This window comes from Rhinolophus sinicus, linkage group LG16 (genome assembly GCF_036562045.2).
Source record: "Rhinolophus sinicus isolate RSC01 linkage group LG16, ASM3656204v1, whole genome shotgun sequence".
Classification (NCBI taxonomy): Eukaryota; Metazoa; Chordata; class Mammalia; order Chiroptera; family Rhinolophidae; genus Rhinolophus; species Rhinolophus sinicus.
In genome coordinates this window covers 15,991,311-16,009,271 of record NC_133765.1, presented here as the reverse complement: position 1 = coordinate 16,009,271, position 17,961 = coordinate 15,991,311, and the positions used below count along the sequence as shown (strand labels likewise).

Genomic DNA, 17,961 nt, shown 5'->3' with positions numbered 1-17,961 from the left:
CCTGTCTAGAATGGCACCCCCCACCTTCACACCCATTGCCTGCGCTAACTCTGCCCACCCCTCACCACTGCACTTTCCTCCTTTATACTTGCCATTGAACATACCATAGACTTCTGAATGGATCTGAAGATCCATGAGGGCAGAAATTTGACTATTTTCACTGCTGCATCTGCAGCCCCCACCCTGGTACAAGGCAGATGCTCGACAAAAGTTTGTTGACTAGATGAATAAACTAAGTATTGTATCAAAGCATATGATCCTTGAAGACTGTGGTTACTGCCAATTTACAGGAAATATAGGGAAAATGAGTTAAATGACATCGTGGAGATGCAGCTGGCAGAAGCCAGACTGTGGGAAACATAAAAAACAGGCAGTGGGCTGGGTCTGGCTGACGTGTACTGACCCCATCTTGGAGGGCTGAGGAAGGCGGGGAAGACGCCCAGCCTCAGTGTGCCCAGGCAAAGAACAAACAAGCTCTCTATGCTCCCTAGTCTGGCCAGTCTCAGGCTTTCACTTCTGCATGACCCAGGGCAGCTCTGACGACCGTATTTAACAGACTCTCCAGCCATTCCAGGAGAATCCTGTTATGAATTCAGATGGAGATTTTGGACAAGGTTTCATTTTCTAATACTGTTATTAATTTTCTGATTATAAAGATAATCTTAAAAGTGTGGTCACTGATTCAAAAATGAACTTGGCAAACACAGGCAAGTAGAGGAAAGTAATATGATGTTGTCCAATTTCATTATCTCAGAGTTGTTCACTGTCCCCATCTTGGGTGTTTTTCTAGGCTTATATGTTTATTATATTGTACATGCAAGGTTTTCACTCTGCTGGAATTTATTTTGAGAGGCTTTTCTATCACAAACAAATACTTGTAATGGCTGTATTATATTCCATCAATAGTTGTTGTTTCTTTCTTTTTGCTGTACATTCACTGGCTTTCAATTTTTATTAGTATAAGTCAAGCTGTCTGGACCTTTTGTACTTTCCTGGGATGTATTTTTGCATTAGATAAATAAGGCCCATGATAAGGAATACAGCAGTTCCCCCTTATCTGCAGGGGATATGTTGCAAGACCCCCAGTGGATGCTTGGAACTGCAGATAGTACTGAAAACTATATATTCTATGTTTTTTCCCATACATACAGATCTATGATGAAGTTTAATTTGTAAATTAGGCACAGTAAGAGATTGAGCACAATAACTAATAATAAAATGGAACTATTATAACATACTGTAATAAATATTAGATGAACGTGGTATCTTTTTCTCTCAAATTATCTTATTTTACTGTACTCACCCTTCTTGTGATGATGCGAGATGATACAATGCCTATGTGATTAGGTGAAGTACTCAGAATGGCATGCAATTTAAAACTTATGAATTGTTTACTTCTGGAATTTTCTATTTATTATTTTTGGACCACAGTTGACCATAGTGGGCAACTGAAACCGCAGAAAGTGAAATCACAGATAAGGGGGTCTACTGCATACATATTTTTTAACACTTTTATGCATTAGATGAATGAGCTAGATTACTTTCCTTTGTGCTTTCTTCCACTTCTGATATGCTTAAAAACTCCCTCCTCATACAAAGATTCAAATAAATATTTATATTAAGAAAAAACCCTCAACTTTTGATTATAATTCTTTCACCTGGAATTTAATTTTGGTTACAGAATTATGTGATGAACTCTTAACCCCTTTCAAAACCACAAGATGGTCATGGGGGTTTGAAAATTAATTTGGGGATCGTACAGAGGGATAGTGGATGGGGGGAGGGGGGTTCACACAGTGTGAGGGATATAAATGATAAACGTCTAAGTTTTGCTTTGTCTTGTGCAACTGAAACTAATAAAAAAACAAACAAACAAAAAAACAAAAAAACAAAAACTCTAACCTAACGTCTGACAATTAATTGGAACTTACTTTGAAATAAAAAACCTGAAGTCCACTTTTGTGTTATTTATTTCAATGAAGCATGTGTGTATTTTTTTTTTAAGAAAAGCAAACTTGCAATTACTGCAGTTAAAATATATTCCACTACCCCTTCATCTTTCTTTATCACTTTTTCCAGGGATAACATTTTACCCCTGGAAATCGCAGACTTTACAATTATTTAGATGTTTTATCTAAGTTTTTTTTTAAGGTTTTTAAAAAACATTTTGGTTGTATTCCTACTTAAAAAGGATTCTTTCCCAATTATGTTATCTGATAATTGCTGACACACGGGAAAGCTAATAATTTTCAACATATCTTTTTCATCTGGCAAGTTATTCAGTTCACTTTGTTCTTTGGCGGTAACAGCTAGGGCACCTGCGCATAGTCCTGACACCTCAAGAAGAATCACTCTGACATGTACAGCCAGGGATGTTAACAGGGGACTTAATCCAGTGTATGGCTTGTTTCTCACCATCAGATTTGTACCACTCTAGGGAGCTATCCCTGAACCCCCCTATAACAATTCACAGTCCCTGAGGGCACAGCCTACCTGCTGGATGTGGGCATTGTTGGGTCCATTAATATAATCTTCTAGCTCAGAGAGACGGCTAGTTTTAGCCAGGGCAAAAATAAGTTCTGTCTCTGTGTAGGATTCGCGGCCCTTTTTCCTGGCCATCTGTAGAAATTTAACCAGATCCTCCCAATTGTCTAAAGACAGAAAACAGAAACAGGTTAACTCAGAGCTCCTCAGTTTAACCAGGGGCTCAATTCCTTCCAGTCTGTCCTTAATCAGGATGTTGACCCACCAGCTCTGCTGCAGGAGGATTCGGGCTCCAGCTAAGGTCTAGAAGGTCTTGGACTTTGCCCACTGAGCAGAGTCTTATCCTAGGTGGGAGAATGGGGCAGGAGCAGAACCCATAGGAGCCATCTAGGGGATGGGAACTCCACCAGGGGATGTGATACTTATTCCAGCCACTGAAGAGGCTGCAGCCACAATCAATTAGAATGGCCCGAAGAAACTGGGTCTAAATCTCTGATCTTAAAGTTATTATGACAGTGGTATCCATTGTGCTTAAATTGTATTGTCTTGTAAAAGAGGGAAGAGTCAACTGAAGAGCTAGTCTCATTAACAGAATGACATTTATCTCATACTCTTTCAGAAAACTTCCATTCAGCTGTGTCTTCTTATCTCTGGATGCATAACACATGCGGATTCCAAGGAGGGCCACACTAGGCTTCACTAGGCTTCGCCCAATGAGAAACAGAGCCCTGTGGAGAGAAGGTTCACTTACTGCTCTTGCTGGCTGCCTGGACAACATCCAGGTAAGAGGAAGGGTCATCAGCTCTGATGTAGGAATCGATGGCTTCCTTCACCAGGTTTTTCTGGAGCTGGGCACGAGCCAGCTGACTCCACACAGCAGGCTCATTGCATCGCTCTGCAAACTCGTAAGCACGGTCTAGGTTTCCGATGTGCTCGATCAGGACCTATGCGTTACAAGAGGGTTCTCATTTCTGCAACACACAGCTCCAGGGAGCAGACGGATTTTTGTTCAGTTCCAAATTCTGCCTAAAGTTACATGATTCAGTCCAAAACAACTGGGCACTAAGTATTTCTCAGATGAGTGAATGGAGAGAAAGGATGAGAGCTGTAGTACAACAGGGAGAAGGATGACAGAAGAGACACTCCAACAATGAGGCATAAAGGAAGGAAAAGGCCAGGCTAAGCTTTCTGGGCCATTGGTAGGACACAGGAGTTGCCTCCTGATCTTGGGGGGCAAGATATTGCAATGGGACATACAGGCTATAAAGGTCCAAAGGAGCTGCTGTGGAAATGAGACAGCTCATCAGGCAGACACAAGCTTGCAGGGCAGCCTGGAGGGCCCCCATATAGTCTGAGCAAGGCCACAGCCCACGTGTGAACCAAAAAGAGGGGCTTCTAGATTGAGGACTCACAGGCAGGTAAAGAAAAATGATAAAGGAAGAGGCAAGGAAGTAAGAAATATTGGTAAGAAAGCAGTTAACATGATATGTCTTGTGGTTTACAATTGGTTTGGAAGTAAAACCAGAAAAGACGGGCAGACTGGGAGGAAAGGGATGAGGATGAAGGGAAGTGTTCTTGGTGAGGTTGAAGGCAGGCAGGAGGGCTGGCAGGGTTGCTGAGGAATTGAAACCGCATGGGGGGGAGTGGTGAAGGGTTAGAACAATCGTCATGTGTGAGAGCTTCTGAGAATCAAACACTTGAGGTCTGAGAGCGCACCTTGTGTCAGGTACTCAAGTCCAGGAGGGTACTGGGGAATGACTGAGAAGTGGGGGGTTATAGCTAGACAAAAGGAGCACCAACAGAGAAGGAGCCAACAGGTTCAGAAGAGGGGTCACTGGTGAGGAGCAGAAAAGTGCAAAAATCTGAGCGATGCACCAACAACCCTCGGCGATGACAAGGACGCAGTGTGGCAGAGGGAGCGAGGGTCCAGCGTGACCGCACTCAGCAGCTCACCTGGATTGCTGAGGCATTCACATCAAACTTGCGGAAGATGGCAAAGGCCTCCTCATATAGACCACTGCTGACGGCAATGCTTGCGATGTCGGGGGCGTCATAGTTGTCCAGGCGGCTGATGTATTCCATGACCCGAGTGCGGTCCGCTTTGATGGCCGTCAGGATCAGCAGATTCTGGAGATTCCTGAGGAGAGGTGGCAGTCAGCAGGTGTCACAGAAAGAATGCACACAACACTCTTTGGCAGGATGGCCAGCCGCAGACCCCCGGTTTTAAAAAGAATTTAATACACACACACACACACACACACACACACACACACACACACACACACACACGACTGATAAGTAGATACAATAGAATATTTATGAAGTATATGGGATCTGAAGTCTTGGGAAGGCGCCAGCTAAGAGAACCGGGGGGCTGCTGTGGCTTCTCCAGTAGCTGCCTTCTGCTCCCACTTCAGAAATGCCTATTCTCCTGAACTGTGCCTGTATCATTTCTTTGTGGTTCTTTATAGTGTTACCACATATATTGTATCTCTAAGTAATATAAATAGTTTTGCACGTTTTTGAACGTTCTTTTTTTTTTTTTTAAATAAGTGAAGTGCATTTATTGGGAAGGTAAATTCCAAATAATCACAAATAACTTTCCTGTTTTTTAATCATACTAGATGCATTCGTACAAAATTAGTTTTCTTTTGCTCTATTCAAAAATGTGAGAAATAATCAATGTAATACACCATATTATAAATCTAAAAAAGAAAAACAACATGATCATCATGAATTGACAGAAAAAGCATCTGACAAAATCCAACACTCATTAAGGATAAAACTCTCAGCAAGCTAGAAACAGAAGGGAACTTCTTCAATCCGACAAAGGACATCTACAAAAACCCCACAGCTAATATTATACTTGATGGTGAGAGACCGGCTGATTCTTCTCAGGATCAGGAACAATACAAGGATGTCCACTTTCACCACTTCTATTCAATACTGTACTGAAGGTTCTAGTTGGGGCATATAGGCAAGAAAAATAAATAAAAAGCATCTTGATCAGAAATAAAACTGTTCCTATTTGCAGGCAACATGATTGATAGAAAATTCCACGGAATCTAAAAATCAAAATCAAAATCCTAGAACTAATAAGTTTAGCAAGGTTTCAGGATATAAGGTCAACAATAAAAATCAACTGTATTTCTATATACTAGCGATGTATAATTGTAACCCCCCCAAATTTTACAATAGCTCCAAAATATGAAACGCTTAGGTATAAATTTAATAAACATGTAAACAATCTGTATGCTTAAACCTATAAAATGCTGGTGAGAAAAATCAGAGATCTAAATACATAGAGAGATGTATTGCATTCAAGGACTCAACATAGTAAAGATACCAATTCTCCCTAAATTGGTCTACAGATTTCATGCAATTCCAATAAAAATCCCAGGACATTTTCCTGTAGGTATAGACAAGCTCATTCTAAATTTTGAACAAGAATAAAGTTGGAGGAATCACACAACCTGGCCAACTGATTTTTGGCAAAGATGCAAAAGCAAATTCAATGGGAAAAGGATCCAAAAATACTGTTGGAATGAGTGTACATACATATGCAAAAAAATGAACTCCAACCTTAACTTCAACCTTATTGGATATTGGATCACAGATCTAAATGTAAAATGTACAACTATAAAACTTCTAGAAGGAAACATAGCAGATAATCTTTGTGAACTTGGATTAGGCAAAGAGTTCTTAGACTTAACAAAAAAAAACACACAATCCACAAAAGTTTATAAATTGGACTTGATCAAAATGAAAAGTTTTGCTATGTAAATGATATTGGTAGAACAGAAAGAGAAGCTACACATTGGGAAAAAAATATTTGCAAATCACATATCCAACAAAGGGCTTGTATCCAGAAAGTAGGGCTTGTTATCCAGAAAGTATAAAAAAACTCTCAAAACTCAACAGTAAAAAAACCAAATAATCCATTTGAAAAATAGGCAAAAGATTTGAAGAGACATTTCACCAAAAAGGATATACGGATGGCAAATAAGCAAGAGAAAAGTTGTTTAACAATATTAGCCATTAGGGAAATACAAATGAAAGCCACAATGACATACCACTATATACTTATTAGAAAGGCTAAAATAAAAAATAAATACTGGTACTACCAAGTGCTGGTGAAGATGCGGAGCAACTGGAATTCTCACACATTGCAGGTGGGAATGCAAAATGATACAGCCACTCTGGAAAACAACAGTTTGGCAGTTTCTTAAATAGTTAAACATACATATATCCTATGAATCAGTTGGGTATGTTCAAACAAAAATCTGGACACAAATGTTTACAGCAGCTGTATTCATAATCACCCAAACTGAAAATAACCCAAATGTCCTTCCATGAGCGAATGAACAAACTGTGGTACATTCATACAATGGAACACTATTCAGCAATAAAAAAAGAACGAACTATTGACACACACAACAACTTGGATGAATCTCAAAGGCATCATGCTGAGTGAAAGACGCCAGCCTCAAAAGATTACTATGTGATTGCCTTTACGTGACATTCTTGAAAAGGCAAAACCAGAGCGATGGTGACTAGATGGGTGGTTGCCAGGGGTGCAGGGATGGGGGGATGTGACTATAAAAGATAGCTGGCACAGGGGAATTTCATAGGCTGAGGGAACTGTGCTCTATCCTGATAGTGGTGGGTGTATGATCTGGACATATGTTAAAATTCCTAGCAGTGTACATCCTCCCCCAAAAGGTTAATTTTACTGTATAATATTAAAAAGAAGAAAGAAAATACATTAAAAAGTTAGGCCCTCAGATTCATCTATGCTGTTGTATAGTATTCCTTTCCACTGCATGATGGTACCACAGCCTATTTACTGATGGTAGCTGGACTGCGCTCAGATCTTTGCTATTGGAAACCATGCTGCTTTGAGCATTCTTGCACATGTCTCCTGACACATACAAGCCGTGTTTCTTTAGGGTTCATAACCAAGAGTGGAAACTGCATCTTTGGGCACATACCACCTTCCAAGTGTAATGGGCATTCCCAGCAGGGCAGGTAAGAGGCCCAGTTGCTCGACATTTTCATCAATGCTGACAGGGGAGCTAGATCCCTGCTGCTCTGTAGGAGGAAGGGGAGGGTGCACAGCAGCCACAGTGTTTCCTTGAGGGCTGAGGAGGCTGAATTCCTGCCTTAGATCCACTGGCTGCCTCTCCTCTCGCTGAAGGACTGCTCAAGTGCTTTGCTGAGCTTTCTCTCAGGTTGTTTCAGTTTTTCTTTCATTGTGGTCTCCGTGCTAGTTTTTGTTGGTTATATAAATTGCAAATGTCATTGCCCCATTTGTAGCTTTTCTCACCTTATGATAAAGTTCTTAAGTTTAACATAATCCTATTTATCCGCTTTTCACAAAAGTTTTATTTTTTCTTATGATTGGCTTAAGAGTTCATTAGGCCATAAATATACTCTTCTGAAGATAAACTCTAAAAATATTATAGTTTTGCCTCTTACACTCACATCTTTACATAGTATGGGATAGGTGTCCAATTTCAAATTTTTCCCATATGGATAACCATTTGTCCTAACATTACTCATTGAAAAATCTATTGTTTCCATTTATATAGCTAGCTGTCATAAATACATGTTTTACATATGTGTGTGTATTTTAGGGCTCTTTATTATAAACGGTCCATTTCTCTATTTCTTCCCCAAACCATCAAGTCTTAATTTAGTTTTACAATAATTCTAGATTGGAGTAAGCACCTTGCCATCTCAACACCCATTCTCACTTCTTGGGTAATTTATTATTTGTATTAGGAGCATCTTGACTATTCTTGGTCTTTTATCCTTTTGATTTAAAATTTCCTTGTCAAGTTCCATAAGAAAACAAATAGGGATTTTTATTGGTATTGTATTGAATTTGAGTGATGTGAGTAAAACCAATGTCTTTCAGTGTGATCTTCTGACCATTCATGAATTTATATCCAACTGTTTACCATGGCTGAGTGAGTAGGAATGTAGAAGTTCACGCTTTTATTTATCTGTCTTCCAGTTTGCTTTTTCTTTAACAATCATGTGTACTTATTGAATATATGTAAATTCATTCCAGCAAGCTTACAATGCACATTAACTGTCAACAGTTAGTTATACTTACTGTTTTATATACTTAAAATTATGTCTACTGTTATCATTTTTATATATTTTTTTAATATACTTATTAGGTTTTTAAAATCTAATTGTTCTATTAATTACTTGAAGAAGTATGTTAAAGTCTCCCAATACAGTGAATTTGCCTATGTCTCCTTGCAATTTTGTCAATTTTTGCTTTATTTATTTTGAGGCGATATTAATAGGTGTATACAAATTCAGAATTATCTTCCTGGTGAACTGAACCTTTTATCATTATATACCGGCCCTCTTTTCTTCAATAATGATTTTACCTTAATGTCTAATTTGTGATACTAATATATACCATATAAAAATATATAAAATATATCAATATAATACAAGTGTTTTTAGGTTTGGTATTTGTGTAATATTTTTTCATTCTTTTAAGTTCTTATTATTCTTATGTTTTAGATGTGTTTTATAAACAGCATACTCTTGGTTTTGTTTCTCTACCATCTGAATATCTTTGTCTTTTAACTGGAATATATGATCCATTTACATTTAATGTAATTATTGCTATATTTAGATTTACTTCTACCATCTTATTTTATACTTGCCATTTGTTCCTACCTTTTTTTATGTATCTTTCTTGGCCTTCTTTTGGGTTGGTAATTCTCTCATTCCATCTTTATCCTCTACTAGTTTAGACGTTTTATAGTCTGTTCTTTTAGTGGTTCCACTTGAAATTTTAACACAAATACTTAATCTATCAAAGACTAATATTAATCATTATCTTTACCTTCTTCCTAAACAAAAAAAGGACCTTACAATACTACTACCTCCCAACTTTCACTCAGCCATTAATAATTTTAGTTCTTTGTCTTTCTAACACAAGATATTTTTTGTTTTATATAGCTGTTACTTTTTTGTTCTTTACTCCTTGTTGTCCCCACATGGAATTGCTTTCCTTCTACCTAAAATAAGCCTGTTCAAGTTCCCTTTAGTGAAGGCCTGTTATTGACAAACTCCCTCATTTAATCTGTATGAAAGCATCTTTATTTCATCTTATTCTTAATTTTACAATATATATATAATCCCAACCTGACAGTTACTTATTATGAGCATTCTAAAGTACTTATACCATCCCATTATCCTTTGGCTTCAACTGAAGCTGTTAGAAATCTGCTGTCAATCTAATTCATATTCCTTTGTAGGTAAGCTTTCTTCTCTCTGGCTGGCTGCTTAAAAATTTTGTTTGATGTTCTGCAGTTTTGCTATAATGTGTGCAAAGGTATTTTTTAAAAAATTAATCCTCCTTGGGATTTGTTGGGCTTCCTGAATTTGACAACTAGAATTTAATCACTTCTGTGAAAATCTCTATCATTCTTCCTCCAAACAGTGTTTCTTATTCTCCACTCTCTCTGAGGCTCTGATTACATCGCCCCTTCAACCTGTACATCTCTTAAATCTTTTTACATTTCCACCTGTCTTGGTTATGTTTCTGCAATTTTTTCACATCTGTTTTTTAATTCACTTATTCACTAATGCTGCTAAACCTATTTGGGGTTTATTTCAATTGTGTGTGTGTGTGTGTGTGTGTGTGTGTAATATATATTTATCAAAGTTAATTTGGTACTTTAAAAATCAGCTTGACTTTTTTTTTTTGGTATTTACATTATATGTAATTTTATATTCTGTGCCTGATAATTCCAATACCTCTGATAATTCTAGTTTCTCTAGGCAGGTCTGACTAGACTTTTACTGCTAGCTCTTACTAGTAATAGTGTTTTGTTTCCTTACACATTTTGTTAATATTTTTACTAGAAACTTATTATTTCTTGGAATGCAATCTGTCAGAATTATTTGAATTCTTGCTAGAAGGTAGGTTCTTCTCAACAGGATGTGTGTTTGTCTCTGACAGAGGTCTGAAGGTAATACTTGATGGCAATAACTTTAAAATTAAATTACTCACTTGAGGATTTTTTAATGCTATGCCAGTTCACATGAATTTGTGCTAAAACTCATAAGAAGGTCAGCTTGTCAGGGCCAATTTTGTCATCATAATCTAGCACCTGGTTCAAAAAAGCGCTTTTTAAGTTCGTTTTGGCTGCTCTCTCAGCAGAGGGCTACAAAGTACTGTCACATTCTTAGTTTATCCTTGCACTGAGGAGGGGTTTCTTTTAAACTTCACACCTGTCGTAGGCCCTTAGGTCTTGTCTTCTGCCCTCTGTGTCTTGTAGGGTGTTAGAAACACAGCCTGGGTTCAACAGGGTTTGGCATAAGTCAGATTGTGTCCTTGCTACTTCTCTGTTGTTGTTTTTCTTTTTTAATCTCAGACTTCTTTATTTACTCACTAGCTCACTGATTCATTTTAAAAGATCATTTGTAGTCATTGTGAGTGGCCAGCAGTCGGCGAGATCTGCCGTGAGTGGCCGACTGATGACCAGTGACCCGACTGCCTCAGCCGGGGGGAGCGCAAGGCTCATAACACCAGCATGGGCCAGGGAGCTGTGTCCTACACAACTAGACTGAGAAACAACGGCTTGAACCTGAGTGCGGCGGGGGGTGGGGGTAGGGGTGGGGGGGGAGGTGGAAGACGGGGGAAAATTAAAGATCACTTGTATATTTAATCCTACATTTTAAGATTTTCTAGTGATAGGATCTGAACTTGAAGGTTCCCCCACACGTCTGAGAAGCAACAGTGTCCAAGGAGGCAGCGCACAAAGCCAGAACCACCTTTAAGTGTCTCTGTGGGAAGTACTAACAAGCTAATATCTATCAAAGGAGTTAGCCAGATAGAATATCCTAGCCACTTCAGGTAACTTAACTCTGGCATCCCATCATCAGAGTTTATGATTCCATGAAAATGTAATTTCACATTCCATCATTTACCATATAGCATTTCCAAGTTTCAAAACAAAAAAAATTTACACACACTCCTTAACACAATACCACAGACCTCAAAAGACTTTCTGGCCTACAAAATAAATCTTATAATTAAATCTTTAGAGCAGGATTTACAATGTGAATACACTATAATCTGTTTGACACAGATTCTTCGACAATGAATTTTAAAGTGGTGATAAATAGTAGGTGAGACCACATTAAAGCATGCTCTGTAACCTCCAAGATGGCTGTCTATGCTGTTGCTTTTGCCCAGACTGTTCTTCCTACCCCAGATCATATTCATCATGCTTCTACATTACACCTCCAACAAGTCTTCTCTGATACATGCCCAGGTTTAGTTCTCTTGCCATTTGTTTCCAAGCTTTGTTCACCATGATTTCAATAGTTTAACATACTTGGGACAAGTTTGGCCTTAATAAATGTTAGCTCCCTCTCCTGAGCGTTGTGGTTAAAGAAGACCAGTGTGGGCCAGAGAAGTAAGAGGAAGGAAAAAGTAGAATTTAAGCTGGGCTATAAGAGACAAGTAGGACGTAAATAAGTGAGATATAGAAGGCAGTAAGAAGACTGGCCATGTGTCCGGGGAGCAGCTGATGGTGAGGTTGGGGGGATGAGGTGAGACAAGATTGCAACGGAAAGTGAGTGTCTGGCAGATGTTTGAATCTGACCAAGTCAGCAGCTGCCTCCCACCCCCACCCCATCCCCACCATCCCCTCACCTGTGCTCACTGAAGACAGAGTTATCCAGAACAATCTTCTCCAGCAGCTCAATCAGTTCATTTGGCAGGTCAGCTGTCATGAAGGCCTTGACAGTGACTGAGACCTCTTCAGGATCCTGTGTTTCTGACAATGCTGTTTGTACCACCTGGTTTTAAAAAGCATTTGAAAGAACTTGGTTAGATAAAGTTAATTCAAGTCTGTATCACTGAAACTAAAAATAAAGGAAGGGCTCTTCCAAGATAGCCTGGATTAGACATGGAAAAAAAAGGGAGATTCCTCAAGGCAGAAAGGGAAGGGCATCTAAAGAGGTCAATTGCAGGGATTTCCCTGTTTGCTCTATCTTGACAATAATTTTTTCTCTCACATCAAAAGGGCTACAGACTCTTATTTCTGCCGCAATGACACACTGTAAATTTACTCCAAAGCCAATAACACAGCACACTAAACAGGTAGTTGAAATGCATACATGCTTTCATCTTTTTTTTTTTTTTTTTTAAGGCACGGTTCATAGCAAATATGGCTTCTGTTTCTCTGATGAAGACACCACAGGGGCCTCTGGCAGCCCCCCTGCTAGCTGCTGTGGCCCAGCCCACTTCCAGGGATCCAGTTGAGTGCACTCAAACTCTGGAGCCCTCCGAACAATGCTCTGAGGGAAAGACCAACAAAAGACTAGCCACACTGCTCTTCATCCAGTTATGACATGGTATCTCAGCTACAGGGAAACTTATAAATTGGGCATAAAGACATTTTTCCAGAGTACACTTCCCAAATAACAGTAGGCTAAACCAGCACCGCTCTCTTTGCACCTTGTACGAGGGGCCTTTGGTGACTTCAGACTCTTTCATCTTTGCCAAGTTACTGGTGCTTATCAAAGGGTGGCAATAGCAGTGCCTTAATAAGAAAGAACAGCCAGTCTGAGGAGGCCTGATATAGGTGATATGCACCTTTGGCCATGAACTTCCACCTTGCAATCCTGAGGGGCTTCAATGGAACCGAATCAATGTCAGCCCAGTCCACCTTGTAAGTGGCAACTGTGTACTGGGTACCATACGATACCTCTGAGTTGTTCAAAACAATCCCAACAGGCATGCAGAGGAGTTTGAGAAAAGAGGCTACCACGGTAGATAAGTAACCAAAAAGGGCATACTTGAGGGAAGGGAGAACTGGCACAGCACACCAAGTCCATCCACAGTAGGAGATGAGTAAGCGTTATGACATCTATCTAATTGTCAGTTCTTGAAAACCTTAGAGCACTTTAAATACACACTGGTTGTTTTAAGGGCAAAAATAAACTTCCACCATCTATTTGAGTTGACACAGGATGCCCAACCTAAGGTTACCTCAGGAAACTGGTTCCTCTAAGTAAATTTTCCATAATGAGTTTCTAGTCCAGACCTAAAGCAGTCTGCCAAGGCCATCATGCACTCCCTCTAATCAGAGGGGCACTGCAGGAGGTGGCTATGAATATTCAGACACAGCAGACATAATGACAGGACCAGTGGCTCCACACAGACACAGGGAGACCAGGAGGCACCTGCTGGCTTTAGTTAAGCACAGTGTTAAATCTGCTCTTCTCAGTGATAATGAGATGTGATTTACAAAACATACCAGGAGGCTGGACCACACCTGGAGAAATGTCTGTTGTCTGTGAACTTGGACTAATCCCTAGTGAAATTTGAAAGACTCTGTCCCAGGCCCTGGTTTGGATGAAAGGTATTAAATCCTTAGGTAAGTCTGAGAGATGAATATATGATAAAGATTCAAAATAACATGGGATTCTATACATCTAAACATCCCAAAATAAAGATGACTATGAAAAAATAATGGTACAGGCATGAGGAAGAGTGGAGAAAACAGGAAGGTGAAACACAACCCTCGAGTTGAAACAAATGCCCCCAGCGGGGTGGCAATGCACACAAAGGAGGCGGGTGCTGAAGCCCACTGGCCGGACCAGGGTCTTGTTCCCACACTGGTCTCAGCCCACTCCTAAGCTGTGTGTCCAGCAGCCTAGGGCATGGTGCAGAGGATGACGAAGGCACCATCTGTTACTGTCTGAAAGGCTGCAGGGAGCCTGCTGAGTGGCCAAGGCTGTACCTAGGAAGGACCCCTGGTCCTAGCACTGTGCCCCAGCTCCAAGGAGGCACTGGATAGTCACAACAGGGCATGGGGTTCTCGACAAAGGGAAGTCCAGCCAAGATAACCTTGAGAGCCACTTAACTTCCATCAGTGGGGACTGAGCTGGAAGAAAAATTAGGGATCCAGCATGTAGCATGCCATCAAATATTCCTCTTACTGGGGCTGAACATCCTGACTTTAGATATCAGGGCCAACTCTGTGCCCTCAACCAATAAATGACTCCAAGTGCGCTCACCCTTGAGTGTCAAAACCATTTTTAGGCAAAGTGCTTCTGGAGGGGGAAGAGTAGTGAAGGGTCACAAGATCATCTGTTCAGGCATCTGAAGAGGTTCTTGACGTAATCATTAAACCCGTCACTGGAGCTGAGTAGAGGGCAAAATGCAGGTGTGTGCCAGTGCGCACGTTCCTGTGCCTCACCTGGTCAATCAGCTGTCTCCTGGACGGGTTGGTCTCTTCAAGGACGTGAGCCCAGAGCTCTGGGTCCTTCCTGTGCACCAGGTAGCGAGCCTCGCTTTTGAACAGAGAATTCTCATCGCAAACCTGAAATGAGCAACTTGTGTAATACAAGCAGCCAACCAACGGAAGCTACTTGGGGGACCCACCCCCGTCAGTTCCCTCTGTCCCTGACACTTGTCTGGTGTGAGCCAGAGCCCAAGTGAGACACAGTGCTTTGAGTGGGACAAGCAGCACCCCAAAGCGTTGACAATGTACTCCTCACAGCACCAAATTACCTCAAAATGCCCATTTTTCAGTTTGCAGCAACTTACAGTGGATGTGCCGTAGCGCCTTTCCACATCAACTTAACTGTCACTTTAAAGCAGCACTGTCCCCAGAACTTTCTGAGACGATGAAATGTTCTACATCTGTGCTGTCTGATACGCCCACCACTAGCCACAGGAGGCTACTGAGCATTCGAAATACAGTGTATGAAGGAGGAACTAAGTTTTTAATTTTAATTTAAATGTAAATTCTCACATGTAGCTAGCTCTAAACCATCTCTAAAGTGTCATTAGAATAGCCTAGAACTGGTATAAAAATAGCATATATGCTGCAACATTTCAAGGCCTATAAACTTTAAAATATGCTTTCACTGAACTTGAGATCCTTTTCTGAATGCTATAATACATCTCCAAAAAACCAACTGTCCACAAAGAACATTCCAATTTGTGAGGCACTTGCTAAGGCCTGGTGGGAATCAGATTTGTTGAGTCTGATGCCAGGCACGAGGCTAAGTGATGCGTGTGTGTCTGCGAATGCAGGTGGCTCACATGTGCGTTGCAGGAGCAGGCTGTCCTGGCACCAAGCACACCGCACCCTGCCCTGAAATCTCATCACAGCTCTCCTCTGACAGAGCAGGCCTTTCTTAGTGAGTGTGTCTTGCCTATCTGAACTCTGTCTTATTAAGAGGTGATGTCTAACTTATATCACCTCGTAGGACAGATGAGTACATAGATCTCCAAGACGTCCCTGAACTGTGCTTTAATAAAAAGGTGGTCAATTCAGCCAAAAGTGGCTTATGGTATCAAACTAACTCAAGTCCCAGCTTCCCAGAAACTGGCTTCCCAGAGACTGTTGGGCGAGGGGCTATGTTCCCCTTGGCCTGTCACGTCCATGCTCAGGGCCCAAAGCTAGAGAAGGATGAGACACTGGTGACTTGCTCTTGATCTCCAGCTCTGCACACTTCACACCCTTCTAGATTCCTTCCCCAGGTGCTGAGTTTCCACCACATTGTCAAATACTCTGAGGTGCTGGAGGCAAACAGACCAACTGCCTACAAGGAGCTTACAATCAAACATCAGGTGCCACCTACATGAATTTCTGGAGTTTTAGGTCACATGACTAAGGGTCAACAGCTCAATCTAAGAAAGTAATTAAGTACATGTAGATGTAAGCCAGGGCAGAGGTCGGCAGGAGGTCTGGAGGAATGTTTCAAAAAAGGCCAGCAAGAGCTCCGTGGTTAAGAAGAGATAGCAGAGGGCATATATGGGGGGGTTGTCCTAAGAAGGGAGTCAGGAAGTGGAAGGGCATGTGAGACCGAGGCACTCAGCGAGGAGAAGAAAGAGGGAGGCAGTCAGGCTGGTGCATGTAGTGTGGTGGTCCACAAAGGAGCTCCCAGGTCAGGCAAAGGGGTTCAGTTTTGCCCTCAGGACACGAGGTTACACAGAGAGCAGTAAGCGGAGGGCTGACAGGTCAGATTCAGGGCTGGCCAGGCCTTGCCAGGCCTACAGGTACAATACATACAAACAGTATGAACAGGTCGGAAACAAGGTATCAGAATTACAAGGAAACCGAGTTTGCAGACCCATTGTTCAGAGGAAGCCCTCATCAGCCCTCCCAGGAAACACATCTGAAGCTCTGCCACAGGAGGCCAGAGCAACACCTGGCAGCTAAGCGGATCTGATGCCCACCTTGATGAGTTCAAGGTCACATTGCCCCCGCTCATAGGCTACACAGGCCAGATGCGGGTCCCGCTTCTCACAGTAGCGGCCCACCACACGGCTGTCGTAGTAGGCGTTCTCCCTCAAGAAGCGCTCAGCGCTGTTGCTGCTGTCGATGTAGATCTTGGCTAGTGCGTTGTGAGTGGCAGGCTCCTTACAGCCTTCGTGACTCCGGGATTCGAGCCAGGGAAGCAGCAGCTTTAGCCTTTAAAAGAAGGAGAGCACTGTGGAAGTCTCAAAGCTGATGTCCAAAACCCCCAGGGCTGTCCTTGGACTGCGAAGGTTGCTTCTGGAAACAAAAAAACTCTCCTACCATTAACTTCAGGTCACTCTAGGGACCAGAAGAGACTTGAGTTCCAAATTGATTACAATTGTTAAGTTCTCCCTAAGGTCTTCAGTACCAAGAGCAAATAACTCACTACTAGATCTAAGATTTGTCACCCGAAAGACCAGCCATGGAGACAGTCAGTCCTGGGGCCAAAAAAGGGATCTTTCAGAATCAGAGAATTAACAACAGACACTAGGCCCCAGGGGCAAGAGAAGACACCAAGCTACCTTACCTGTTTCTTTTTTCTACTTCAGCCACCAGCTCATCAGTAGAGAACTGTCCTCTCACCACCATGATTAAGTTTTTAATTACTTCCTCAGAACAATCCACGTCGAGCAGCCCTCCAACCACAGCTGGGATCCGACTAGGGTTGACCTAGAATGGTCAAGGTAGCAACTTCAGTGCTGCAGACAGAGGTCATTGCTACACGCCACCCAAGACTTGGACAGGATGGGCAAAAACCTGAAAGAGCTCTTACGAGGCACTAAATTGCGTCCCCCCGCAAATTCAAGTTGAAGCTCTAACCCCCACTGTGACTCTATTTGAAGATAGGGCCTCAAAGGAGATAATTCAAGTTAAACGAGGGCATGAGGATGGGGCCCTAATCCAACAGGACTGGTGTCCTTATGAGAAGAGGAAGAGACCCCACGGGCATGGGCACGGGCGCAGAGGAGAGGCCAGGCGAGGATCCAGTGAGGAGGTACCGTCCGCGAGAGGCCTCAGGAAAAACCAACCCAAGGTGGGGGATGGCACTTTGAACCTGGACTTCCAGCCTCCAGAACTGTGAGAAATAAATGTCTGTTGTTTAAGCTGCCCGACTGTGGTATCCTGCCATGGATGCCCAAGCTAAGACCCCCACCCTTCAAACTGACGGTCT

At 41.7% G+C, this 17,961-nt stretch overlaps 1 protein-coding gene across 7 annotated transcripts in view; it reads right to left on the bottom strand.

Annotated features, from left to right (window-relative positions):
* The window catches only part of CLTCL1 (clathrin heavy chain like 1), an 86,774-nt gene that overhangs the window by 19,172 nt on the left and 49,641 nt on the right, over nt 1-17,961 (bottom strand). For all 7 annotated transcript variants that reach the window (XM_019710154.2, XM_019710157.2, XM_019710156.2 and 4 more), the window contains exons 16-22: nt 17,317-17,459; nt 16,727-16,961; nt 14,736-14,858; nt 12,182-12,327; nt 4,438-4,621; nt 3,236-3,428; nt 2,494-2,651 (exon numbers count right to left, since the gene is read on the bottom strand). In XM_019710154.2, the coding sequence (XP_019565713.2) occupies nt 2,494-2,651; nt 3,236-3,428; nt 4,438-4,621; nt 12,182-12,327; nt 14,736-14,858; nt 16,727-16,961; nt 17,317-17,459 (1,182 nt within the window). The remainder of the gene's footprint in view (nt 1-2,493; nt 2,652-3,235; nt 3,429-4,437; nt 4,622-12,181; nt 12,328-14,735; nt 14,859-16,726; nt 16,962-17,316; nt 17,460-17,961) is intronic.